A 27,916-nucleotide genomic window follows, 5' to 3' on the forward strand; every position below is an offset into this window, starting at 1 on the left:
TTTTTTGGGTTGCTAACAAACCTGAATAACTCCCAATATGAGCAATATGTGAAAAAGATACATTATATTGAATGCAATAATCCTTTCTTAACACATGTTCATAAATATTATTCAAAGTACATGGGTAAGAATACATGAGATACCAGAACAGAGCTCACATACCGTTTGCTTGTTGTGCATTTATATGAGCACACTACAACAATCATGTGAAACATACAGTATTAGATCTAATTTTCATGTGCTGCTATCTGTCTGGATGATGGGCCTAGTTCATGTTTGTCCTGTGATTTTCTAGCCTATGATGCTGCTAATGTTAGCAAAGAGCTTTCCACGGGAGTCATCGCAATCAAATTCCCGATTGCATACACTTTCGCGGCCTATATGCAAAAACGAGTAACATCGGGTTTAAGGGGTTGCAGACTGGACATGGAAGTAGCGGTCATGCAGGCGCCAGGTTTTTACGCGTATGAGCTTGTAGCTGATGGCAGACACACGACTGAAAATGTCCATGACATGCAGGGCATTTTTCCAAACATTCCCTGTAAACACCGCCTTCCGGTCATTCACTCCTCAGTGAAACTGTCATTGCGAGCTAAATCACAGTGGCACATGCACAGTCTGCTGATAATCGCTCCGTTGTGTGAACGTCAGCCATTGCGTACAAACATGAATTAGGCCCTATATCCCCTATATACCAGTATATTGCATTCCTAGACAACTGCATTATCAAGAGCCACCACCTCAAAGAAAAGGCGGCAGAGTGATTAAGTTTCTGTTCCATTTTTTAAACCACTTTCTACCAGTCTAAACGCAAATATGGCACTGAGCCCTAAAAAATCTGAAATACATAAGAAAAAATACTCCAAGTCAGGTGTTCTACATTCCTCCTGTATGCACAAGCCAAAGGGTGACCTATCAACACTAAGGTCTGAACTCGTTCTCTTCAGGCATGTTGTGTCTCTTACACATTAATTACTATCAATGTGCAAGATATTTCTTAACTTATTAGTTTGAAGAATATTGGGAACCTGCCCAAAACCAGGACAAAAGGCTCACACGATCTTTAACTACTAGTGATAGAGGTAGACACATTGAAAGGCTCAAGGGCAGGTATTGTACAGTAACCCAATCAGGTAGACCCTTTGGACTGTGGTAGGTAGAGTTTAGGATCTCCAGGAAAAGGCTGTGCTGGTGCTTGGTTATAGTGGCCTGCCAGGAAGGTTCCAAGGGACCCAAAAATGAAAAGAGAGAACATGATCAAGAAACAGACTCGGTCTATTACTCGACCAACCAAAATCCACTCCTCATTCTCCTAGAAGAATTAAAAATAAAATGTTAAGAACTTAACAAATCATTTAAAAATACTTCAAAGGACATCTTACTAGATTTATTTATTTTTACTGTAAATAGGACTGTATTGTCAGTGCAGAAGTATGTGACGTCATGGCATCACACTGAGCGGGCAGGCGTCCTTAGGACACTCCAGGTGGTCCTACAGGCTGCAGGGTGCCCTTTGCAAGCCAAGTGCAGGTGATGCGGGGCAGCAACAGTAATGCCCCCAGGACCCTGTGCCCTGGTCAGCGGCACCACTTACTGCACACACCCCTAGTTATGGTCCTGTGTAATGTAGAAGAAGGACTATTGGAAATCACTATACAAAAAGAACAGCAGCACTAATTATATTTAGTTACTACAACTACACATAAGTCAACCCAGTCCTCTGTTTTATATGGCTTTTACCATTATACTGTATATTCCATGTTCCACACAATCAAAAATATTACTTGACAGGTCTATTTCATATATTTTGTGTGTCTAAATGGTAAAAAGTTTGATATAAAAATTATTTAGTGAATTGAAAATTCAAAGCTTGTAGGTGTATTAATAATTATTTTGACCATTAATACATTTACATAACCTATGAAATATATTTAATTTTATGACAGTTTAATTAATTTGCATGAGAAATATTTATGACATCCGCATTACAAATGCAGATTGTGATAACTCTTCCTCTATGATCTCTAAGGGTGCGTTCATGTCACATTCAGGAGACAACTTACACTTTTGAACTGGTTTTTATCCCTCATAGCTCTTGCGATGTGGTTACAGGCTTCTACGCTGGTTCGTATCTCTGGGGCAGCTTGGCTCAGACTATGGATGAGATCTTGTGCAGTGCCATTTCCCATTTCTCTGCCTTCGAGAAATGAAACATTATGTCCACAAAGTTAGATGTTTCCTAAATCTACTCAGTGCTTACATTGGAACTGGGAATGTTTTGTAACAGAGATTCTAAACTACTGATGTGTAATTACAGTATACTGTATGCAAGTTAGGGATGTCGTTATTAGGTCAACAATAACAATGTCTACAGCTATGATGATGACATTGTGGGATGGGAAAGTTAGGGTTAGATACTAGGGGAAGTTAGGGTTAGGCTACTGGGGGGGAGGGCGAGGGTAAGGGCTAGGCACAAGAGGGAGGTTAGACTGGAGTGGTAAGGGTAAGGCACTATGGGGAGTGTTAGAGGTAGGGATTAGGGTTAGGCTAGGTGGATCAATCAGATGTCTGCGCCAAAAGTCAAATGACAACTGGGCCTGAAAGACTTCGCTGGAGCCACCACAATTGCCGTGAGCAGGTAAGTCTTCACTAAGCCACCATAGACAATATGTCGACATTCTAACATGTTGACATTTAATCAGTGTCTACATGATGAATGGCTTATGGCCTTGCTGTATGAGCTGTGGCTAAAGCACTAAGTATAATACATATATATACCTATTTTGTCTAGCACAATCTTCATGAGGCCGTCTCTCTCTTTCTGTTTCTCAAACATGAGTTCACTTCGGGGTTTCCTCATCATGTACTCATCCGCTTTTATGATCAACCCTAAAGAACTGCTGCGACGTGTGAGTGGAGCCGGCGCAGGAGCAACATCACTGTGGCGGAGATGCATTCTAAGTAGCCGTGGGACCTTCCTCAAGAAGAGCTGAAGAGTCAGAGAAACAGAAAACATTTGTAAACAGCAAAAATAGTGCCAGGTTCATAGTTCTTTAATAAACATGAAGAAAATTAATAAATAATTATTGCACCTATTCCTCCAACTCCAGTAACTGGTAAAGAAAGGACCTGGAGGTCAATAAAATGCTCCTCAGGCCTCACACACACGTCTTATCAACAAAATAACGAGAACCTACATTTCCTCTTCCTCAGTTGCTGGTCTTATTCTTATTACTCCCGCATATGCAGAGGGGGTGGATTCTGAGAAAGAGATCATAGCAAGCAGAGAAGAGAGGGAGATGGGAAGAAAAGGATGACACAGAAGATGGAAAGAAGAAGAGGAGAGGGGGATATGAAGGATGGACAGATGGAAGAGAAATGGCTGGAAGAGGGGGAGGGTCAAAGGAAAATAAACCCTGCAATGTAAACAATAATAACTACCGGTAGTGACCCAGCATATGACAGATCCAAAATATTAGTGTTTAATACTTCATAGAAGTCTAAAAGCACAAACATGAACGTACAAATCTACCTCCATTTAGATACAAATGATTGACAGTACAGTACACTACAATGTCCTACAGGTCAGAGTCATATAGGTGAGCAGGCAGATGTGCAGTAAGATGAAACCAGGGCACATTAGTTCCATACATAAACTAGGTGTGGTTCATTAGGGCGACATGAGTTAGGTCGACAAACATTGGGTCGACCACGTTTGGTCGACATGCATTAGGTCGACATGGTCATTAGGTCGACATGTGCTAGGTCAACATGGAAAAAGGTCGACATGAGTTTTTTACTTTTTTTGGTGTTGTTTTCTGTGTAAAGTGACCGAGAGCCCAAATTAGTGCACGGCGACCCCTCGCTTGGCTCACTTCGCTCGCCATGCTTCGGGCAACGTGCCTCGCTCCGCTACCACTGCAGTTGGCACAGGATACCGTTCCCAATTGTAGTCCATGTGGATCGTTAATTATGAAAAAAAGGTCAAAGAATGAAAGAAATTGTGAAAAATTAATGTCAACCTTTTTCCATGTCGACCTGGAACATGCCGGCTTAATGACCATGTCAACCTAACTCATGTCGACCTAATGACCGCCATCCACATAAACTATGTTTTAGGATTCATATCATCCTGATTGTGTTGTTTTTATTGACACTTTTACGATGTTTGCAAGTGGCATGCATCACCTTGCACACACAATGCAGTCCCATACCTCTCTGACAGTGTTTGACATCCTGTGGGTGTTTGGGGTACGGAGAGACACATTTAAAACAATGACAGCATTCATCACAATGGTAATTGTGACCACTATGAGAAATGTCAAATACCTGGGGAAATAAAAAAAAAAAAGTTTCAGGAATTCAGATTTGACGTTAATGAGAAGAAGTGAATTAGGTGTATGGGTTTGCATTGCTAGAACATGGATGGCTCCTGCTTCTTCCATTCCCCACTAGGTGGCCCTGTTTAATGTTATTGTCTCCCATGACTGTTTTATGTACAGTACCACAAGAGAAATGCCTACTGACTTTGGTAGGATCTAGAATCTCTGGCAAGAATCTAGGTATGCTCTTAGGCCCCCTTCCCCATATCATTCCTAATCTGGTTATGACTCTGTATGTGGTGCTTCCGCCAGCCCATGCCTCTTAATGTGGTATCACTGTTACTGAATTGCATTTATTAGCCAATGTCGTGGCCTTACCTATTGATCTCTCTGTACTCCTTGTGGATACTCAGTTCTGCTCCGCATTTAATATGCTGCTATGTGAATTTTGCATATCTTCTTACTGGATTTTGAATCTCGCAAACTTATGCTACAATGTGCTCTTCTTTCATGTTATGTTTTATTGTTTCTGCTATGGTTGCTCCAATTTCTTTTATGTTCTTTTGCTTTTTATTTATATGCTTTTTCATATTTCTTTTTTTTTTTTTTAAATCTTTTTATTGAGGCAACAAAGAATTGATACAAATAAGCCACATTAGTTACAATGTTAATTTGACAAATCTAGTTGCAAAATGTGGATAAAGCAAATGTCATACATTAGTTCAAACCCTCGTAGCGGAGGGGATAGTCAGATAAACACGTAACTTTGAGTGCAGCAGTAGATGTTCGTAGTATGCATCTCTTGAGTAAAACTTATTACCGTATTTGCCGGCGTATAAGACGACTGGGCGTATAAGACGACCCCCAACATTTCCACTCAAAATATAGAGTTTGTTATATACTCGCCGTATAAGACTACCCCCTCTTCCGCACACCTTCCACACACCAAATAAAACGTAAAAGAACAAAGAAGTTTAAAACTTGCATCATATTTCTTTCTTTTTGCTGGTGCCATGATAGGGTTGATAGGCGTTTGACGGCTGGACTTTTTCTATGCTGTATTGTACTGTATTGCACTGTACAATGGTGCAGTACTGTGGTTGGCTGTATACAAAGCCTGATTGGATTGGTCCCTGCTCCCTGTCTGCCCTCCCTGTCTCCCTGTCACTAGCAGCAGTCTATTAATACCAAGTGACATTACTATATTATGACCGCAAGGGGCGGGCCGGAGCGACGCTGCTTCCCGAGCAGAACGGGCCGGTCACGCCGAAAAGGCTGGCACCCCTGTATCGCCGCAGCCATGCTGATGACCCGCCGCGGCCGCAGTGCATCGGGAGGCACTGCGGCGTATACGACTTATAAGACGACCCCCGGCGTATAAGACGACCCCCGGCGTATAAGACGACCCCCCCACTTGGTGGCATGTTTTGCAGGGCCAAAAAGTCGTCTTATACGCCAGCAAATACGGTATATATCAGTAGAAATCAATAACCGTTAATAGCAATGTCCCAAAGATAATATTTAAACATACATAGATAAGGCTGCGAGTCCTGAAACCCAACAAAGGTTAATATGCAAAAATTGAGAACCCCTCTCCTTCCCCCTACGCTAAGGCAATCAGTGGATCATGTGATATCAGTCTGGTAAGATACCATGTGGTATCTTTAAGACTATAATGAATCTGATTTCTAGTTGTGAGTGGGAGTGTGTCTATATATGACTCCCAGAGTGAAAAAAAAATCGTTCCACTTCGTTTTCTTTATGTAGGAGTGTCTCCATCCAGTCCATTCGAAACAGAAAGTTTAGTTTACTAAAAAAAAACAATGGCAATTGAGGGGGTGAATTATCAAGCCAGCTCTGTAGTATAGTTTTTTACCCGCTGCGCTTATGGACAGTAATAATTTCTTACTTCCCGGGGTTATTTGTAGTGCAGGATTAACCATTCCAAAAATTGCCCATTCCGGGGTAAATGGGACATAATTTTCAACTTAAGTTCTGCATATCTGCACATTAAGTGCCAGAAATATTTCACAATAGGGCAGGACCACAGACAATGGTAGTTATCTGCCTCCTCTTGATGACACCAGGGACAATTATGATTCGTGGAGGTTCCTATATGAAACCTACGTAGAAAGGTAGGCATTATGAAAAATGTTTAAAAAAAGCTCAGTATACATGCTGGATGGAAGCGTCCTACGAGAATACAGAAGGACCTTTTCCAAATCTGGGATTGTTAGTTCAGGAAAGTGGGACAACCACCCTGACACTCCCCCCAACACCTTAGCATGATCCATAATATCTTGCTTTTTCATATTTCTTATTAGTTTTTTTGTATTATTGAAACTTTCAATAAAATTACGTGATTAAAAGAAAGTGGATTTGGGGTATCTTATGCTGTGTTTTTGTGCTTTACTGCTCTTATACTACAAGTACAAAGTTACAGTATCACTTGCTTCATGGAAAATGCAGCCTTGCTTGCAGTACACTGGGACCCCACAACATAAAGAAGACACTGCCGTACTCTAGTTGTGATGCTTTGTACATACTAAGAGAGTGCTGAGTCCACTGCAGTCCCAGTGTAATAACACGTACGTCCTTACCTAACTTTGCCACTATCCCAAACCTGGTAAGCTACCACTGGCCACCTGCTGTAGTGAAAACCAAGTCAGTGTTCTTTCATACTAAACTGGTTGAGACACTGAACCAAACATTTGTGTAACTTGTGTAATGATTTCTCACACATCCCTATTGCATATTACCAAGTAAAAAAATGGCCACCCAAGATGAGAAATAATAGTATGCATAAAATTGTTCATTTAGCTTAATAGGCGTATGCGAGCCATACACCTGAACACATCTAGAGCTCAGGACAGAGGTTCGGCTCACTTTACAATCAGGGGCACAGCTGTGGAGGTTTCTGGGATCTTTTTAGCAATCAGGAAGAGGAAGACAGTCTGAGCCAGCAGGATGTTGATGGACACTGTGCACTTCTGACCTCCAGCTGAGAATCAGGCAAAGAAGGCAAAAGAGAGAGACTATTACTATTTTGAAATGTCTATGTAACTCTCGCTACAGCAATTATACCCATTTACTGTGGTGCTTCTATGGCATCTCCTTTCTTTTCCTCCTATGAATCTATGCAATCCCAAAGCTTCATTTTACTCATCTTATTAATTTTTTGCCTTTATATAACTTTTTACCTGTGCAATTTATAATATCAATAGCACCATATTACATTAGAAGATGAGCTTCAAAGCTAAGACAGATCTTACAGTATAACAGAAAGTAGATGGAACATGTCTGTTCAGAAAATTCAAGGCCATTACAATATTATTGAATGATACCTTTGGCAGGTAGGAAGTAAACCAGCACACTGACGAATGAGATAAGCACACACGGAACAATGATGTTGATGATGTAGAAGAGAGGCTTCCTCTGAATGATGAGATAGAAGACGATCGCCTGATAATTGATGTTATCGGCAGACAGTCGAGGATCAATAATCTTCTTAGCTGGTATGTGTTTTATCGCCCATTCCCCATTCTCTAGGAGTATCAAATGCAATCAACAAAAATTTTAACATGCTGCGATATGGACATTTCCAAGATAATGAACCCTTTTTAACTTCACACTTTAACAGTATTTTAACTGTGTTTTTTGTCAGGATGGCAGAGAACTTTCACATACACAAAACAATTTCCTCTTGGTGATCCCTAGCACTAATCTAACATAGGGCCTAATTCAGACCTGATCGCAGCAGCAAATTTGTTAGCAGTAAGGCAAAACCGTGTGCACTGCAGGGGGGGGGGGGGAGGGGGCAGATATAACATGTGCAGAGAGAGTTAGATTTGGGTGGGGTGTGTTCAAACTGAAATCTAAATTGCAGTGTAAAAATAAAGCAGACATTATTTACCCTGCACAGAAACAAAATAACCCACCCAAATCTAATTCTCTCTGCCACACCTTCAGTGCACATGGTTTTTCCCAACTGCTAACAAATTTACTGCTGCGATCAACTCTGAATTACCCCCATAGTACACTGAAGTGCCAGACGTCATAGGGTAGGTGCCTAGTATTTTGTAGGACCCCCTTTTAGACCTGTGAAGTGCAGCAACTCAATGAGGCATCCACAAGTGAATGGAAGATTTCTGGAGAGATGTTGACCCATGCCACCTGGATAGCTTCCCGCAGCTCCCTGATATTTGTAGATGCAGGATATTGTATTCACCATATTCCATAAATGCTCCATTGGGTTCGTGTCGGGCAAACGTGGTGTCAATTCTATTTGTTGGAACTCCCCAGAATGCTCCATGAACCAATTCTTGACAACATGAAGCCAATGACATAATGCATTATCCTGCTGGAATATTTAATCATTGTGGGGGTACATGAAGTCCACAAAAGGATGCAAATTGTCACCAAGCACTGCAACCTAGCATTTACTGGTCAATGACATGTTCAGATAGACCAGCGACACCAACACATGAACACACCCCACACCATTATGTGACCACCACCAGCCTGTACAGTGTCTTGTTGACAATTGGGGTCTATGGCCTCATGGGGTCTGTGCACACCCGAACCCCAGCATCAGCCCAAAACAGCTGGAACCGTGACTCATCAGACCATGCCAGAAGTTCACAGTCCTCCGGGGTCCAATTAGCGATGTCACAAGCTGTGTCATGTGTTGTAGTGTTAACATGGACACTGTAGTAGCTCTACTGCTCCCATATCCCATGGAAGCTAAAGAACGCTGCACTGACCTGCTGGATATGCATCTGGTACCTCTTGTATTGAATGTGAATGTGTTGCTTGTCTATTACCACGTTCAATTCTGGACAGACCCTGCTGTTCACTATCATTAAGAACCTGTGGTCAGCTACTGCGCTTTCCATGGTGGGTGGTAACGGCTCCTATGAGGTATTCCCAGTACACACATGACACCTTAGATCGGGGAATGTTGAATGTCCACACAACTTTGGAAATGGAATGACACATCCATCGGGCACCCATGATAATACCCCATTCAAACTCTGATAATTCACATCAACTTGCCATGAGCAGCCTTGCCAGTGTTCAGAGTGACTCGTGAGATGTCAGATTACAAACTGATGCAGGACTGGCCATTTCCAAGATGTCACATTATGGTGGCACCACCTACCATTACCTTTACATACTGCTATCCCATGACTTTTGGCACTTCAGCATATAACTATCAGCCAGCTGGTCCAGTGTCAATCGCCCCACTCGCAGAAACCAAACACCCCTTTTTTAAAGGCTAAGCTCTACCCCAGCTCTATCCTAATTAGATGTATTAAACCCATATTTTTAATTCCATGATGCTAACAGTTCCCAGCGGCCCTATATAAAGTAGATTAGCCCAGGTGCTCTGTTTGGCTTCACCCCCAGACCTGCTAGCAGCAGTGCTAACTGAACCACCCTGCAAAATATGCCCTTGGATGGTATTATGCAGAGAGGCGCCATTACTCTGCCACATGACTGGCTCAGGCCCCCCAGCAAAGCCTTGTATTGCCACATGGTTTGTCGAGGTGCAAAGTGACTTTTTTGTTGTTGCTTTGCTCCCAATTCAGAATCATCCCCCATGTGCGCCACTAGTTATGTGTTGTATTTTACCTGTGAATGCTTCTGGGTCTATGTCAATCCACTCTATTGTCTTCCCATCATCGACTGTCAGCAGTAACTCAATCTCATTGGCATTATACGTTTGTGACCTAGTTAAAGAGTAACAATTGTTAAACAAATCTGCAGGCATCATAACTGTACAGTTTTATGAGATATTACTTATATTATGTGATTAGTGAGGTCCCTGGTGTCACATGACACATTCTGAAAGTGTTCTGTAATAGAAAATAAAACTACCATCACAGGTAAAACTTAATAATAGTCTTGTTCCACATTGAAACTTGTATAACTTAAGAAATAATGTTCTAGATATTATCTGTGAAAATTCCCTACACTAGAGATGTGTGCACCCAGAAGGCTCACACCCATCTAACACACCCTCCTGCATTCATCGTCCTGGGAAAGTTTGAGTGTAAAATAAAATCTGCATGAAACCTTTTATATGCTGCCCTCCGGAACACTGCTGCCGGGAGGCATTTGCCTAGTTTGCTTATACGGTTTTAGCTGTATCACTTAGAAAATCTTGCTGGGGTCAAAATCATTATGCTGACATAATGAATATTCAGTGATGCAGCCTTGTTGCTGTTGTACCCTGCGAGAACTGCATGTACAACATCTCAGCAGGTGCTGCTCAGTATACAGGTATGTATGCAGTCTCCCAGCTATGCAGTTTGCTATGCAAGCTTGTCAATCCTGACTATCAACTTCTGTCCCTTCTAGCAGATGATACTAGCAGCACCAGGGGAACTGATATTATGCTGGAGTTCTCATAAATGTGTATTGTACCTTACTCACATACCCTATCATAATTCTATAGATATAAATATATTACAATGAGCTACACTGACGCATTATTATTTACTAATGAATTGAGAGCATACTAACAACATAAGTGAAAACAACTTTAATATGCATCCTGCCTTCTACTCTTAGGGGGTAATTCCAAGTTAATCGCAGCAGGATTTTTTTTATAGCAATTGGGCAAAACCATGTGCACTGCAGGGGAGGCAGATATAACATGTGCAGAGAGAGTTAGATTTGGGTGGGTTATTTTATTTCTGTGCAGGGTAAATACTGGCTGCTTTATTATTACACTGCAAATTAGATTGCAGATTGAACTCACCCCACCCAAATCTAACTCTCTCTGCACATGTTAAATCTGCCTCCCCTGCAGTGCACATGGTTTTGCCCAATTGCTAACAAAAATCCTGCTGCGATCAACTTGGAATTACCCCCTTAGTATTATTCTAAAATCTAGCATTGAGAATAGCGGTGTCAGCCTCTTCTTCAGGTCGCTTTGTTATAGATCCAGACACATTAGTGATAGTCCATAGCGGCTTACAGGTACATTCTGTACCTGTCTACATAATGACTGTCGACCTAAGCATAAAGCATTGTTGATATATCAATTATCACATGGCCTAATATATATATATATATATATATATATATATATATATATACACTGTTGATTACTGTGAGTTACTAGTGTTGTCTTATCTGTGACGTCTTAGCATTGCAGCATTTCAACTGATAGACAACTCTTTTAGCTGTTAAACATGCTCAGCCAGCATGACAATATCTTCTACTACAATTCGCAAAATTACAAGAACTACGTATAGGTCGTGAAAAGATAAGTCTCCTAAAAGACACATCTTTCTGCTGTACTTCCAGCTGTACTAGGGTGACCATAATATCCCTTTAATCTGGGACACCTATGATTTACACAGGTTCTGTGGCTGGCCAGGTGAAATTCAGGCTAGAGTTTAGCCAGCCACAGAACCTGTGTAAATCATAGGTGTCCCAGATTAAAGAGATATTATGGTCACCCTAGCTGTACTGAACTAAGAGACTAACACCCCTGACAGTCTACTCCAAGTGCAGGGTACGTGCTAATGAAAATACAGACATAGGTTGTGCACACATGGAGTGAGATAAATGTTACACAAGTCCCATTCTTATATGGCGCAAATGGACCTCGGTCCAACTGTTTTTCATGCCCAGAGGCTTCAAAGGTCTGCGGTGTGCAGCACACAGTAATGATTTCTTCTAACATAAAAGCTGTTTTAATATGCTATCAAATGAAAACCCAATATATCATGACAGAATGCACATTGCGGCCAAAAGGACCAGCATGCACACGGTGAGCACACACAGGTACAAATGGATTTCCATTATTTGAATTATATGTATTATTTCACAAATAGTTGACACCAGACTTACTGAAATACCATGGAGCAGTTCTGCCAATCAAAAGGAAAATATGTGACCACAATGGGGCAGCTGCTTTGATAGATTGCAGGAGGCAGCCAGTAAATGGACCCGTCTGAAGACACTAATGTGTTGGCATATAGGGCAATGTTAAAGATGCCATCGACACTGCAGGAGGAAGAGGAAACAATGATTAAACATTACAGCACTAACAATACATTACATTACCATTGGTTCTTTTTTTCTATAATGTAGACCAAAGATGGTTTTGTAATAAAGCTATATCCTGAAGTACTTATTGCTTTTATCATATCAGGTGTATGTAAACAATTAGATTACATTACATCATTTTGTGTTATTGTGCCTTAGGGCCTAATTCAGGTGACAGCAATTTAAGCGGCGGGATCCCCTGTGCGCATGCGCAGGTCCTGTCCTGCGCGTGCATGCGCAATTAATGTGGTCGGCCCGCATTAACTGCGAACACCTCTGCCTGATTGACAGGCAAAGGTGTTTGCAGGGAAGGTGGGGGTCGGCGATGGATAGTTTTTGGGGATGCTGCGTGTCGTCACATGTAGCCGCTCCGATCCAAAAAATGGCAGCGGGGCTCCTGCCATCGCAGCCAGGCAGTGCCGGCAGGAGGCATTCATAGTTTCTGTGACCATCCTTTAATTGCATCTTTGTTTCTTTGTTACCATAAATGTGTTCGGGAGATCACGTAAATGTTGATATTTAGAGCAGGGGATGTGAATATGATATACTGTTCTTAATAAACTCTGGCTTGGTAGGATTGATTTGAGCTGGTTTCTCTTTCCATGAAACTTCTGGGTTTCAACCCAGCGGCTACCTTATGAACGCACGTAAGAGATCTAGATCATGAAAGGGTTGGGGCCATGTAGTTCTGTGCAACTACAAGTCATGCATATGCTGACAAATCTTTTGCACCCAGCGTGGGGTAGATGTAAGAGCAGATACATGATGGGTGCAGCTGCGTACTTAAAAACAGTGGGCAGTCGAGATGCCAGGAGTCATGTGACCGAGGCTGGAATCCCGACACCACTCAGGAGAAGGGCGCCGAGACATCGATGGGGGTTGGGGTTAGGGCCTGGGGTTGGGGAGGATTAGGGTTTAGTCACTAGGGGGGTTAGGGTTTAGGTGCTAACCCCCCAGAGGGTTAGCCATAGCCGACACAAACAAAGGGTTAGCCCTAGCTGACATCCCCGTAGGGTTACTTACAGTTAGGGTAGGGAAAGGGAGAGGGGTAAAATACTTATCCCCGTCTGGGGTCGGGATTCTCACTTTCGGGATGCCGTGGTTGGTCATATGACTGGCGGCTTCCCGACCACCGGCATTTCATACCCAACCCGCATCTAGCCGTATGGATAGGTAGTAAATCGGGCTGCTGTGGCCATCCATGCTTGCAGACTCTTTGCATATAACTCAGGTCCATAGTAAAGATCATAAATTCTAGATACATGCCAATGTTTTGCAACAGATGCCCAATGGCGAGTCATTTTATAATGAGATTTTTTCCCAAAACTGGCGACATCAACTTTGTGTATTTGATAAAACCTGCAGGATTTATCCACCTACTTTTGCACAGGTAGGATGTGGTGGGCCTGCGGTTATGTAGTGCTGTATGAAGGGAAGAGGCTAGGGGAGCAAAGTCCAGAACTGTAGTCAACTAGCTTTAGAACCTAAGGGTAATAGGCTCTGGAATCTTACTGACTTGTTTTCTAGGCCGACATCTGGGAGCCACACCATGGTGGAGGGGATGCGTGTGGTTTCAATGCCACTGTATTCCTTGGGATTCCAGCTCAGGCGATAATCTTTCCATTGCTGAAATAACAGGCAAAATGTTAGTTATAAAATAGGTAAGAAATCCTGAATGATAATCAACTAAACAAATTAGTCAGTGTAACTTTAAAGATCTTTTTTCAGAGTAATATTGAATGAGGATCAGTGGCGGATCCAGGGGGGAGGCACACGGGCCCGTGCCCCCCCTGTCATGTCTGGCACTTAAAAAAAACCCCAACAACAGTCCCTTGAAAAAAGAAGCGGCGGCGCAGACAGTGCAGTTCACTGGCGCCCGCCGCGATGAAGGGTCTAGTGGCGATGGCCGCAGTACTAATGAGTCAGACTGACTCATTACAGTACGCTGCAGCCGCGGCCAGTGTGTTAGAAGCTGGGAGCCAGTGGGAGGCGAGCAGAGCGGACTGGCGATTCCACCATTGAGAGGAGAGAGGCACAGGAGGACGCATCCTTGTCTGGCATATCCAAAACACCCGGCATCTTTTAGCAACTGATCGTAAGGGCTAAGTCACCATCGTGTCAGTGCCACAGTGGAGAGATTTCTGCTGGCTGGAGCGGCTTAGTGCTTGGCTATTTTGAACAGGAGCATCAGGAGAGACAACCCGCCTGTTGAAGCTGCTTGCGGCTCAGACGGAAGCTTCCCACCAGTGCTAATACATTCAGCCGCACAGATAGAAGCCGCCAGCCGATTCCAGGATACCGTCCCGGTCTGCAGGTAACGAATATCAGCTATGCAGACTGTGCATACCCGGGGACGCTCGGGCTGCACAAACTCCTCGTACCTGTAAATAGGTCCCTCTCTATAAGCATAAGAGACAGAGTGATTAAGTTACCTGTGACCGTTTGATTCTGATACACACAGATATTTGGACATAATTACTGGTGACTTTTGAATATAATTAGCTGGGTGCATTTAAGCTCAGAGGAATATAGTCTTTATTGAACTCTTGGATCAACTTCTGTCAGTCTGGACGTTTTTATAATTAAGCACACATAATGTATGTATGTAACTGTATTGTGTGTATATATAGCCAGTTGGTGCTTCCCTCCCCTCTGTAGAATAACCCCCCCCACTATTGGCCTTCCATATGGAGGAGACCCCCTCACTGCTGCCCTACCCTCCATATCCCCCTTCCCTCCTCCCACTGCTGCCCTCCCATATGGAGGAGACCCCCCTCACTGCTGCCCTACCCTCCATATCCCCCCTTCCCTCCTCCGACTGCCCTTGTTGTGAGGCCACGCGCACCTTCATGGGACCGCATGCCGAAGGCGTGCACAAGGTGCCCCCCCTGTCATTTTTTCCTGGATCCGCCCCTGATGAGGATAAACAATAAAACCCCAACATGGTGTCTCATGGAAATTGCAAAGGTTACATCGACCCCTACTGTTCATGCATTTTCTTTTTATTTAATGTACATACCATTTCAACCCAGACGTTGGTGGTTAAGGCCTCTTTTTTCTCATTCTGCAAGTGACAATAGAGAATAATTGACATAGCTGCACTCTGAAAAGACATTAATCACTTAACTGATTATTTTTCTTTTCAAAACTGTTTATAACATTGTTATTTTATTTTATTTAATATAGTTTAAAAAGTATTTTTCAAAATATTAAAATATTATATTATGCACATCTGCAAAATGTGGGGGTCATTTCGACCCGTTCGCATGCTGCAGTTTGTCGCAGCAAGGCAATCGGGTCAGAACTGCGCATGCGCGGCGGACACCAGTGGAAAAAGTGATCGCAGTGGCGATCACAAGAAGACTGACAGGCGGGAGGCGTTCTGGGGCGTCAACTGACCGTTTTCCAGGCGTGGTGAGGCGAACGCAGGTGTGTCCAGGCATTTGGAGGGCGGATGTCTGACGTCAATTCCACGACCTTCGTCGCTGGATTCGTCGCACAGTGTAAGTAACTCTTACCCTGGTCTTGTTTTGCAGGAAACTTTTTTAGCATAGCAGGGCTGCACAAGCGATCGCAGCCCTGCTATGCTAAAATACACTCCCCCATAGGCGGCATCAAGTTGATCGCACGAGCAGCAAAAAGTTGCTACGTGCGATCAACTCGGAATGAGGACCAGTATCTATTGGTCAAAAACTTGGGCACACAGTGGGGCGGCGCGGTCACAGTTGATCTAACTATGCCAGTTAAGTGGTTAAGCCTTGGTGGCTCAGCAACGTAATAGTCATTTGTGTCTCTTTGAATGTATTCCTAGGATAATTTATGTCTACAATATAGTCTCTCCTTTATATCTTTTTATTATTAATTCATAAATATATATCCATTCAGGCATTAATCATACCTTCCAAATATGCAGGCCTGTGATACAGGACACACATGAAAGTCAGGATCCCGGCAGTCAGAATACTGACACTGGGATCACAACCGCCAGAATGGCAGCAGCGTCGCCACAGCTTTTCCCACTCCTGGGTGTCCATGACACACATGGAGTGGGAATAGAACCTGTAGCGAGCGCAGCGAGCCACTGAGCACACAGCGTGGCGAGTAGAGGGAGCCCACAAGGGTTTCATTGCACTCACCCCCTGCCGGCATTCTGGTGGTTGGAATCCTGGCATCGGTATTCTGATCACTGGGATCCCATACCCACCCATGAAAGGGTGTGGCCCAAGTTGTGGAGAGGATGTGTTCTAGGAACCACCAGGGATGTTTTGTTGACATTCTAATCAGGTAGACACTTCAGGAACGTCAATATTAATGTCAACACTGTCAATTAAGACCGTCAACATTAAGACCGTGCCATCATTCTTATATCAACATAGACTGCAGCACTTGCTGAAAGGCAGAGATAATATCACAGTGTCTACCAATTCATATTTTCTCTCTCTTCAAAATCAGCTATCATTATTCATTATGCATACTTTCCAACTTTAGAATGAACTGTATTGAGACATAGCGGTCAATTCACTTAGACGTGAGAGGGACCAGTTGCCATTATAATGGCTTGGAAACACTGCCAACAGCACCACAATTCGCCCTCCTCGTTGCCATGGACTTGCGGGTTTTATATACAGTCATATGAGGCTGCAATCAAAAACCTGCAAGTCCAGCAGTACGGCACATTTACTTACTGGCACCACAAGGGTACTCGTGGGTAACTAAAGTGACCTCCTAGTGGCAGATTCTGTTAAGCACAATGTACCATTGGAACCTCCCACTGCACATAATGTGGGTAATTACTGCAGAGATAACCATGCTTATTTTGGCTCACAGCTCTGTCTGGTGTAATAGTTGGGGAGGTTATCCTGCCCTGATAACCACATTATAGCAGTGTGTATGCCTCCAATGGAACCTTTAATCTGCTTCATAGAGTACACACTGCATGATAAGTAGTGATGTGCACCGGAAATTTTTCGTATTTTGTGTTTTGGTTTTGGATTCGGTTCCGCGGCCGTGTTTTGGATTCGGACGCGTTTTGGCAAAACCTCCCTGAAAATTTTTTGTCGGATTCGGGTGTGTTTTGGATTCGGGTGTATTTTTTACAAAAAACCCTCAAAAACAGCTTAAATCATAGAATTTGGGGGTCATTTTGATCCCATAGTATTATTAACCTCAATAACCATAATTTCCACTCATTTCCAGTCTATTTATATATTATTTTTAGTCCTAAAATTTGCACCGAGGGCGCTGGATGACTAAGCTAAGCGACCCAAGTGGCCGACACAAACACCTGGCCCATCTAGGGGTGGCACTGCAGTGTCAGACAGGATGGCAGATTTAAAAAATAGTCCCCAAACAGCACATGATGCAAAGAAAAAAAGAGGTGCACCAAGGTCGCTGGATGGCTAAGCTAAGCGACCCAAGTGGCCGACACAAACACCTGGCCCATCTAGGAGTGGCACTGCAGTGTCAGACAGGATGGTACTTCAAAAAATAGTCCCCAAACAGCACATGATGCAAAGAAAAATGAAAGAAAAAAGAGGTGCAAGATGGAATTGTCCTTGGGCCCTCCCACCCACCCTTATGTTGTATAAACAGGACATGCACACTTTAACAAACCCATCATTTCAGCGACAGGGTCTGCCACACGACTGTGGCTGAAATGACTGAAGCAAAAAGAAGAAGCAATCAATCTCTCCTTGCACAAACTGGCTCTACAGAGGCAAGATGTCCACCTCCTCCTCATCGTCCGATTCCTCACCCCTTTCACTGTGTACATCCCCCTCCTCACAGATTATTAATTCGTCCCCACTGGAATCCACCATCTCAGGTCCCTGTGTACTTTCTGGAGGCAATTGCTGGTGAATGTCTCCACGGAGGAATTGATTATAATTCATTTTGATGAACATCATCTTCTCCACATTTTCTGGAAGTAACCTCGTACGCCGATTGCTGACAAGGTGAGCGGCTGCACTAAACACTCTTTCAGAGTACACACTGGAGGGGGGGACAACTTAGGTAAAATAAAGCCAGTTTGTGCAAGGGCCTCCAAATTGCCTCTTTTTCCTGCCAGTATACGTACGGACTGTCTGACGTGCCTACATGGATGCGGTCACTCATATAATCCTCCACCATTCTTTCAATGGTGACAGAATCATATGCAGTGACAGTAGACGACATGTCAGTAATCGTTGGCAGGTCCTTCAGTCCGAACCAGATGTCAGCACTCGCTCCAGACTGCCCTGCATCACCGCCAGCGGGTGGGCTTGGAATTCTTAGCCTTTTCCTCGCAGACCCAGTTGCGGGAGAATGTGAAGGAGGAGCTGTTGACGGGTCACGTTCCGCTTGACTTGACAATTTTCTCACCAGCAGGTCTTTGAACCTCTGCAGACTGCCGGAAAGAGAGATACAACGTAGGTTTTAAATCTAGGATCGAGCACGGTGGCCAAAATGTAGTGCTCTGATTTCAACAGATTGACCACCCGTGAATCCTGGTTAAGCAAATTAAGGGCTCCATCCACAAGTCCCACATGCCTAGCGGAATCGCTCTGTTTTAGCTCCTCCTTCAATGTCTCCAGCTTCTTCTGCAAAAGCCTGATGAGGGGAATGACCTGACTCAGGCTGGCAGTGTCTGAACTGACTTCACGTGTGGCAAGTTCAAAGGGTTGCAGAACCTTGCACAACGTTGAAATCATTCTCCACTGCGCTTGAGTCAGGTGCATTCCCCCTCCTTTGCCTATATCGTAGGTAGCTGTATAGGCTTGAAATGCCTTTTGCTGCTCCTCCATCCTCTGAAGCATATAGAGGGTTGAATTCCACCTCGTTACCACCTCTTGCTTCAGATGATGGCGGGGCAGGTTCAGGAGTGTTTGCTGGTGCTCCAGTCTTCGACAGGCGGTGGCTGAATGTCGAAAGTGGCCCGCAATTCTTCGGGCCACCGACAGCATCTCTTGCACACCCCTGTCGTTTTTTAAATAATTCTGCACCACCAAATTCAATGTATGTGCAAAACATGGGACGTGCTGGAATTTGCCCACATGTAATGCACGCACAATATTGGTGGCGTTGTCCGATGTCACAAATCCCCAGGAGAGTCCAATTGGGGTAAGCCATTCTGCGATGATGTTCCTCAGTTTCTGTAAGAGGTTGTCAGCTGTGTGCCTCTTATGGAAAGCGGTGATACAAAGCGTAGCCTGCCTAGGAATGAGTAGGCGTTTGCGAGATGCTACTACTGGTGCCGCCGCTGCTGTTCTTGCTGCAGGAGGCAATACATCTACCCAGTGGGCTGTCACAGTCATATAGTCCTGAGTCTGCCATGCTCCACTTGTCCACATTTCCGTGGTTAAGTGGACATTGGGTACATCTGCATTTTTTAGGACACTGGTGACTCTTTTTCTGAGGTCTGTTTACATTCTCGGTATCGCCTGCCTAGAGAAGTGGAACCTAGATGGTATTTGGTACCGGGGACACACTAAGTCAATAAATTCTCTAATTCCCTGTGAATAAACGGTGGATACTGGACACACGTTTAACACCACTCAGGCTGCCAAGGCCTGAGTTATCTGCTTTGCAGCAGGATGACTGCTGTGATATTTCATCTTTCTCGCAAAGGACTGTTGGACAGTCAATTGCTTACTGGAAGTAGTACAAGTGGTCTTCCGACTTTCCCTCTGGGATGCCGATCAACTCCCAGCAGCAACAACAGCAGCGCCAGCAGCAGTAGGCGTTACACTCAAGGATGCATCGGAGGAATCCCGGGCAGGAGAGGACTCGTCAGACTTGACAGTGACATGGCCTGCAGGACTATTGGCTTTCCTGTCTAAGGAGGAAATTGACACTGATGGAGTTGGTGGTGTGGTTTGCAGGAGCTTGGTTACAAGAGGAAGGGATTTAGTTGTCAGTGGACTGCTTCCGCTGTCACCCAAAGTTTTTGAACTTGTCAATGACTTCTGATGAATGCGCTCCAGGTGACGTATAAGGGAGGATGTTCCTAGGTGGTTAACATCCTTACCCCTACTTATTAAAGCTTGACAAAGGCAACACACGGCTTGACAAATGTTGTCCGCATTTCTGTTAAAATAATTCCACACCGAAGAGGTTATTTTTTTTGTAATTTGACCAGGCATGTCAATGGCCATATTCATCCCACGGACAACAGGTGTCTCCCCGGGTGCCTGACTTAAACAAACCACCTCACCATCAGAATCCTCCTTGTCAATTTCCTCCTCAGCGCCAGCAACACCCATATCCTCATCCTGGTGTACTTCAACAGTGACATCTTCAATTTGACTATCAGGAACTGGACTGCGGGTGCTCCTTCCAGCACTTGCAGGGGGCGTGCAAATGGTGGAAGGCGCCACCTCTTCCCGTCCAGTGTTGGGAAGGTCAGGCATCGCAACCGACACAATTGGACTCTCCTTGGGGATTTGTGATTTAGAAGAACGCACAGTTCTTTGCTGTGCTTTTGCCAGCTTAAGTCTTTTCATTTTTCTAGCGAGAGGATGAGTGCTTCCATCCTCATGTGAATCTGAACCACTAGCCATGAACATAGGACAGGGCCTCAGCCGTTCCTTGCCACTCTGTGTCGTAAATGGCATATTGGCAAGTTTATGCTTCTCATCAGACGCTTTTAATTTTGATTTTTGGGTCATTTTACTGAACTTTTGTTTTCTGGATTTTACATGCTCTCTACTATGACATTGGGCATCGGCCTTGGCAGACAACGTTGATGGCATTTCATCTTCTCGGCCATGACTAGTGGCAGCAGCTTCAGCATGAGGTGGAAGTGGATCTTGATCTTTCCCTATTTTACCCTCCACATTTTTGTTCTCCATTTTTTTATGTGTGGAATTATATGCCAGTAATATATCAATAGCAATGTCCTACTGTACCGTACTGCTATATATATATACTGGTGGCCACAGCAAAATTCTGCACTGTCCTCCTACTATATATACTGCGCACAACTAAAAATGCAGCACAGGTATGGATGGATAGTATACTTGACGACACAGAGGTAGGTAGAGCAGTGGACTACTATACCGTACTGCTATATATATATATACTGGTGGTCAGCAAAATTCTGCACTGTCCTCCTACTATATATATACTGCGCACAACTAAAAATGCAGCACAGGTATGGATGGATAGTATACTTGATGACACAGAGGTAGGTAGAGCAGTGGACTACTGTACCGTACTGCTATATATATACTGGTGGTCACAGCAAAATTCTGCACTGTCCTCCTACTATATATACTGCACACAACTAAAAATGCAGCACAGGTATGGATGGATAGTATACTTGACGACACAGAGGTAGGTAGAGAAGTGGACTACTGTACCGTACTGCTATATATATATTGGTGGTCACAGCAAAATTCTGCACTGTCCTCCTACTATATATACTGCGCACAACTAAAAATGCAGCACAGGTATGGATGGATAGTATACTTGATGACACAGAGGTAGGTAGAGCAGTGGACTACTGTACCGTACTGCTATATATATACTGGTGGTCACAGCAAAATTCTGCACTGTCCTCCTACTATATATACTGCGCACAACTAAAAATGCAGCACAGGTATGGATGGATAGTATACTTGATGACACAGAGGTAGGTAGAGCAGTGGACTACTGTACCGTACTGCTATATATATACTGGTGGTCACAGCAAAATTCTGCACTGTCCTCCTACTATATATTCTGCGCACAACTAAAATGCAGCACAGGTATGGATGGATAGTATACTTGACAACACAGAGGTAGGTAGAGCAGTGGACTACTGTACCGTACTGCTATATATATATACTGGTGGTCACAGCAAAATTCTGCACTGTCCTCCTACTATATATACTGCGCACAACTAAAAATGCAGCACAGGTATGGATGGATAGTATACTTGACGACACAGAGGTAGGTAGAGCAGTGGACTACTGTACCATACTGCTATATATATACTGGTGGTCACAGCAAAATTCTGCACTGTCCTCCTACTATATATACTGCGCACAACTAAAATGCAGCACAGGTATGGATGGATAGTATACTTGATGACACAGAGGTAGGTAGAGCAGTGGACTACTGTACCGTACTGCTATATAATACTGGTGGTCAGCAAAATTCTGCACTGTCCTCCTACTATATACTACAATGCAGCACAGATATGGAGTGTTTTTCAGGCAGAGAACGTAGATATTTTCAGCACACTGAGCACAGATATTTGCAAGCACACTGAGCACAGATATTTTCAGCACACTGAGCACAGATATTTGCAGCACACTGAGCACAGATATTTGCAGCACACTGAACACAGAAACTGAGAGAATGCTGCACGGCTCCTTATATAGAATACGAATCTCGCGAGAATCCGACAGCGGGATGATGACGTTCGGGCGCTTGGGTTAACCGAGCAAGGCGGGAAAATCCGAGGCTGCCTCGGAACCGTGTGAAATGGGTGAAGTTCGGTGGGGTTCGGATCTCGAGGAACCGAACCCGCTCATCACTAATGATAAGGAGCATGGCGAATTACAGTGGGAGCATGGCCACAGGTCACACTATTAAAGAGCTAGCCTGCACCAAACACCTCTGTCCTAAAAAATATGAATACACTGTGCACCAGATGTATCACTCATTCACAGCTATTCTGGAACAGGTCATACATCCCAGTGTTTCAGTGTTTGACATAAAGGTGCCAACTGCTTGGACAACATAACAAGGCGCTCACACCGGTACTACCTAACCTGGGACAGTATGATTAAGACATAAAATACTATTGATCCCATTCATACACTATAGTTAGCATTTATACAACAGATGGCACCTACAGCAGCTTAAGAGATGGTGCAGCCAGCCATTACAAGAGCACAGATATACACATACCAGGGAGATGAGATTGGTAAGGGTAAGTTTTATGCTGACACTTATAATGTCACCATCTTTTTCTGCTGGACGCAAGTTCTTGTTATAATCCTTCATCAGATCAGTCAGGAGCTTCTCCTCGCCATTGAGAGACAGGACAGCTGGGAAACAGAGATGATGACATCACATTAGGGTATCTGGCATATACCTAAAGTGCATCTTCTGTGTATATGTCCATCATTTGTAGCTTTATGCCCAAACTATTTGTAGCACTATGCCCATTTGTAGCACGATGGTCAAACTATATTAATACATATCTAAAAATCTTCTATCTTTCCCCACATTGTCCCTGGTATCCTCCTATGTATTTAATTAGTAAATTGTATAGCAGGGCTATGAGCTACTGGGGGTCCTGGGAATGAGAGAGTTCCCCGCAATAAGAGCAGGATGGAACCTCTATTGAGTGGCACATGTCTCAGACTGTGAGAAAAACACCAAGAGACAGCCATACACTGTGATATTCCCAAGCTCTCCGATCTTCACAAATTACAAACATTTACTTTTTTAGCTTTGTCTTTTTACACAGTGAACAAAGATTTTTTTTTTTCCCACTCTCTTTCACATGTCAGTCAAGCAAAACACTTGAAGGCTGTAAATGAAAGGGGTTGGTAAATAGCTTATGAGTCTATTTATTAAGACCCCTTGTCCCAGTGATAAAATAATTGTCTTTTCGGGTATTTATCAGCTCACTGGCGCCAATGGCCAGCAGCGATAACAGCCATGTTATTGCTTGCCAAGTGTCAAGTAGCACATGCCCAAGCCGGCTTTCTGGAACTGGAAGCCTAGACCTAGGCCTGCAGTTCAAGCTCCAGATTCACCAAAAGTGTAATAAACATTAAAATAAGTAAATAAAATGTGTTTGTAAATTCATTAGAATAAATAATGTAAGTATAAGGCTTGCTATAGCCAGCAATAGCCGTCACCAGAAGGATGCCTTTCATTAACTGACAAAAGCCATAAATCCCAGAAAAAATGTACTGTTTCCATAGGATTTAGTGCTTTATGTGTAAACAAAATTGATTAACTTGAAATTTTAGCACGTCAGATAACCACACCTGCTTTGATCCTTGAGCCTTTGTCGCTGTTAAAAAATATATTGTTTATTTTATTTGACTCTATGAGATAAGACAGTGGATGTTCATATTACCAGCACATTTATTCTATACGTACACAGTGATACATAAATGTTATGTACGCATACAGCAATTCCATACTGGACATTACATCTCTTTAGTATAAGCATCATGTAATTCTAAATGCAAGCAATTGATTTGAAAGAAAAAATATATATATTATAGATTAGAGCTCCCAGCATTTTTATCTATCAACATGATAATCAGTGAGTCTAGACTATATGCAATCATAGTATTATTCTAAATACAAATGCTATGATCATTGTGCATATTATAACACAATGTAAGTAACAAATGTATACGTTACTGGCTTTACCTTTAATGAAGAACAGCGTACTGTCATTTCCTATTTTTTAAAAGAGTAGAGAAGATTCTGGGGAGGTCCCTACCTGTGAAGCACAGAGAGAGTAACACAACCACGTTGTCCATGCTTGTAACTCATATCCACTGTGTGGAGTCGATTAAACCTTCCTGCAATGTCTGGAATGGTTATTTTAGGGACTGACCAGACCTCTGGGACACTATCAGCAGCTGTCCTAGGAATAGTCAGCTGTTGATACCAAAGAGGACAATGGGAAATAACATTGTTCTACAGTACTGAGCAGTAGTGATCGGGAGCATGTGCTGACAGCAGAGGGCTGCATTGCATTGCAAGAATTGGACACCGGTGTAAATATCAAGGATATTATTGTGTGGTGATAGACAACAGAAATTGGAGCAAAGAAATAAACTAGACTTACTTTCAGAAATAATCACCACACAAGACAATTAAATCATAAGTACACTTAAAATATTTGAGTTTGAAGTGAACGCACATTTGCCAGTATCATTAATATTAAAATATTAAGTGAAGTAGCCGTGTGTAATTTGCAACAACATTTTCTTCTAACGTTGATGTAATAACTTTTATTGAACGCTGCTGCAGCAGCGTTCACATGCTGAAGCCCTGGGAAGTGTGCGCACGCACATTAGCTGCACTGCAAGTGCGCACACTGTGAGATGTGCACTAATTGGGGTTCCCCGTCACTTTAAGAAGAAGACGACACCAAAAAAAGTTAAAAAAACTCATGTCGACCTTTTGACCTTTTGGCCTGGTACATGTCAACCTAATGACCATGTCAACCTTTTGACCTAATGCATGTCGACCAATAGTGTTCGACCTAATGACTGTCAACCTAAATCTTGTCAACCTAATGACCCATGCAAACCTAAAAACCCGTGCAAACAGTAGTTTGGACACCCAAAATGCACACAATTTTTCTCGCACCTCAGGAGGCTGCAAGACTAAGGGCCTAATTCAGACCTGATCGCTCTCTAGGGGTTTTTTTTGGAGTGCTGTGAGCAGATAGTCGCTGCCCATAGGGGAGTGTATTTTCGCTTTGCAAGTGTGCGATCACATGTGCAGCCGGGTGGTACAAAAAAGTTTTGTGCAGTTTCTGAGTAGCCCAGAACTTACTCAGCTGCTGTGATCACTTCAGCCTGTCCGGGGCCAGAATTGACATCAGACACCCGCCCTGCAAACGCTTGGACACGCCTGCGTTTTTCCAAACACTCACAGAAAATGCTCAGTTGACACCCACAAATGCCTTCTTCCTGTCAATCTCCTTGCGATTGGCTGTGCGAACGGATTCTTCGTACAATCTATCGCTGGGCAACGATCCGCTTTGTTCTTGTACGAAGCGCCTGCGCATTGCGGTGCATACGCATGTGCAGTTCTGACCTGATCGCAGCGCAGCGATAAAACCTAGCGTGCGATCAGGTCTGAATGACCCCGTAAATGCGACCTTGCTAATGGGTGCCGAAAGGGCAGAACAATTGGATTGCTGCCGTCAGGCACCATTTAGAGGCAGCTGCGATAAACACAATTATATTGCCCTCAATGAGAGAAAAGGATAAAAAGTGCAGAGATTAGAGGAAAGATGGTCATTTAGAATTTAAAAAATGAGTTATAAGTAGACGTCTGAAGGCTTGGACACTGGATAAAAGTCTCATGGAGTGAGGGAGGGAATTCCAGAGGTAAGGACTAGACTAGGTAAACTCCTAAATGCGAGAGTGGAAAGTGGTGATCAGGAAGGATGTGAGGCAGCAATCACCGGTAAAGAGATTTGCACTGACAGGAAGTGAACCCATAATATTAAAATCAAAATTTTATAGCCTGCAATTTTCATAACCAGCACAGTTCCGGCAAAATTGTCATTAGATTTATTTGCTGCTTTAAATCATAGTCTTTTGATTTCAATATTTTACACCACTTTTGCACACTGAGATTCAACTTCTACAAAACATAGAAAAGCACAAGCACAATGTAAAGATCAGTAAATTCATCTATTTTAATCAACAAAATTACAGACATATGATCTTTAGCATGCAAACGGTCGTTCTGCCCTTAGCTTGGGATGGGTTAAGTTGTTGGCACATAAAATGCCTCAGCAGACAGCTGATGTGAGACATGTTTGTCTTCTCAAGCCATCTGTTGGTTACAGAATAATGTCTGTCACTTAGTCCTGCCGAAATTAGACTTTCCTATACACTTGGTGAGAGCTTCCAGTTATCAGCTGGAATCCCCCCAGTCTCCGCGGTGGGAAGAGTGGCTTGTGAAAGCTTTGCTGGTATTTCACTTATGACAGTCAGTGACTCAATAGATCATTTGCAGGCCTGTCACATACTGTGTATGTACTCTGTGCCTGCCACCGGATGGCAGAGCTCTCAGACTGGTGTCATCATAGCTATGTTTTTTATTTGTTTCTGAAGCTCCTGTTTATGAATAGCATCAAAATAAATACAATTAAGGTACATGCAAACCTCTTGTGCAGATGATAAATGAAATCCAATTAGCATGTGTTACAGTGCAATGGTGGTCATTCCGAGTTGTTCGCTCACTGCTATTTTTAGTAGAATTGCTAATAGGCTAAAATCCGGCAGTTCTCATGCGTATGCACCGCAGGGCGCACGCGCTAAGCAATTTTACACAAAACTATGCTATTTTACTCACGGGCGAACAAAGCTTTTCAGTCGCTCTGTTGATCGGAGAATGATTGACAGGAAGTGGGTGTTTCTGGGTGGTAACTGAGCGTTTTCCGGGAGTGTGCTAAAAAACGCAGGCGTGCCAGCAGAAAACGCAGGAGTGGCTGGAGAAACGGGGGAGTGGCTGGCCGGGCATGTTTGTGACGTCAAAGCAGGAACTAAACGGACTGAGGTGATCGCAATCTAGGAGTAGGTCTGGAGCTACTCGGAAACTGCAAGGAAATATTTAATAGCAGAATTGCTAATCTTTCGTTAGCAATTCTGCTATGCTAAGATACACTCACAGAGGGCGGCAGCTTTGCATTTGCATTGCTGCTAAAAGCAGCTAGCGAGCGAACAACTCGGAATGACCACCAATGTCTGTGATTTAATGCATATGCCAGTTCTTCCCAAACTTTTTTGAATCACTGTGCCCTAGAGTATCAGAATTTTGTTCACAGTGCCCCTAGGCCAAAAGAT

The 27,916-nt window shown here is 43.5% G+C and overlaps 1 protein-coding gene across 2 annotated transcripts; it reads right to left on the minus strand.

Annotated features, from left to right (window-relative positions):
• CHRNG (cholinergic receptor nicotinic gamma subunit) lies at positions 1-24,908 on the minus strand. 2 transcript variants are annotated; one of them, XM_063916536.1, is made up of 12 exons: positions 24,823-24,908; positions 23,262-23,401; positions 15,406-15,450; positions 13,903-14,012; positions 12,189-12,344; positions 9,957-10,054; positions 7,667-7,867; positions 7,209-7,323; positions 4,215-4,329; positions 2,779-2,989; positions 2,064-2,197; positions 1-1,312 (listed from the first exon to the last, which is right to left on the minus strand). In XM_063916536.1, exons 1-12 carry the CDS (start codon positions 24,860-24,862, stop codon positions 1,130-1,132), a joined length of 1,548 nt encoding a protein of 515 aa, XP_063772606.1. In that variant the 5' UTR covers positions 24,863-24,908; the 3' UTR covers positions 1-1,129. The 2 variants fall into 2 exon arrangements, with proteins under 2 accessions (XP_063772606.1, XP_063772607.1); XM_063916537.1 differs by having other exon boundaries at positions 24,750-24,823.
• Positions 24,909-27,916: the final 3,008 nt, after the last annotated feature.

The sequence above is a fragment of the Pseudophryne corroboree genome, chromosome 4, assembly GCF_028390025.1.
Source record: "Pseudophryne corroboree isolate aPseCor3 chromosome 4, aPseCor3.hap2, whole genome shotgun sequence".
In the NCBI taxonomy this organism is placed as follows: Eukaryota; Metazoa; Chordata; class Amphibia; order Anura; family Myobatrachidae; genus Pseudophryne; species Pseudophryne corroboree.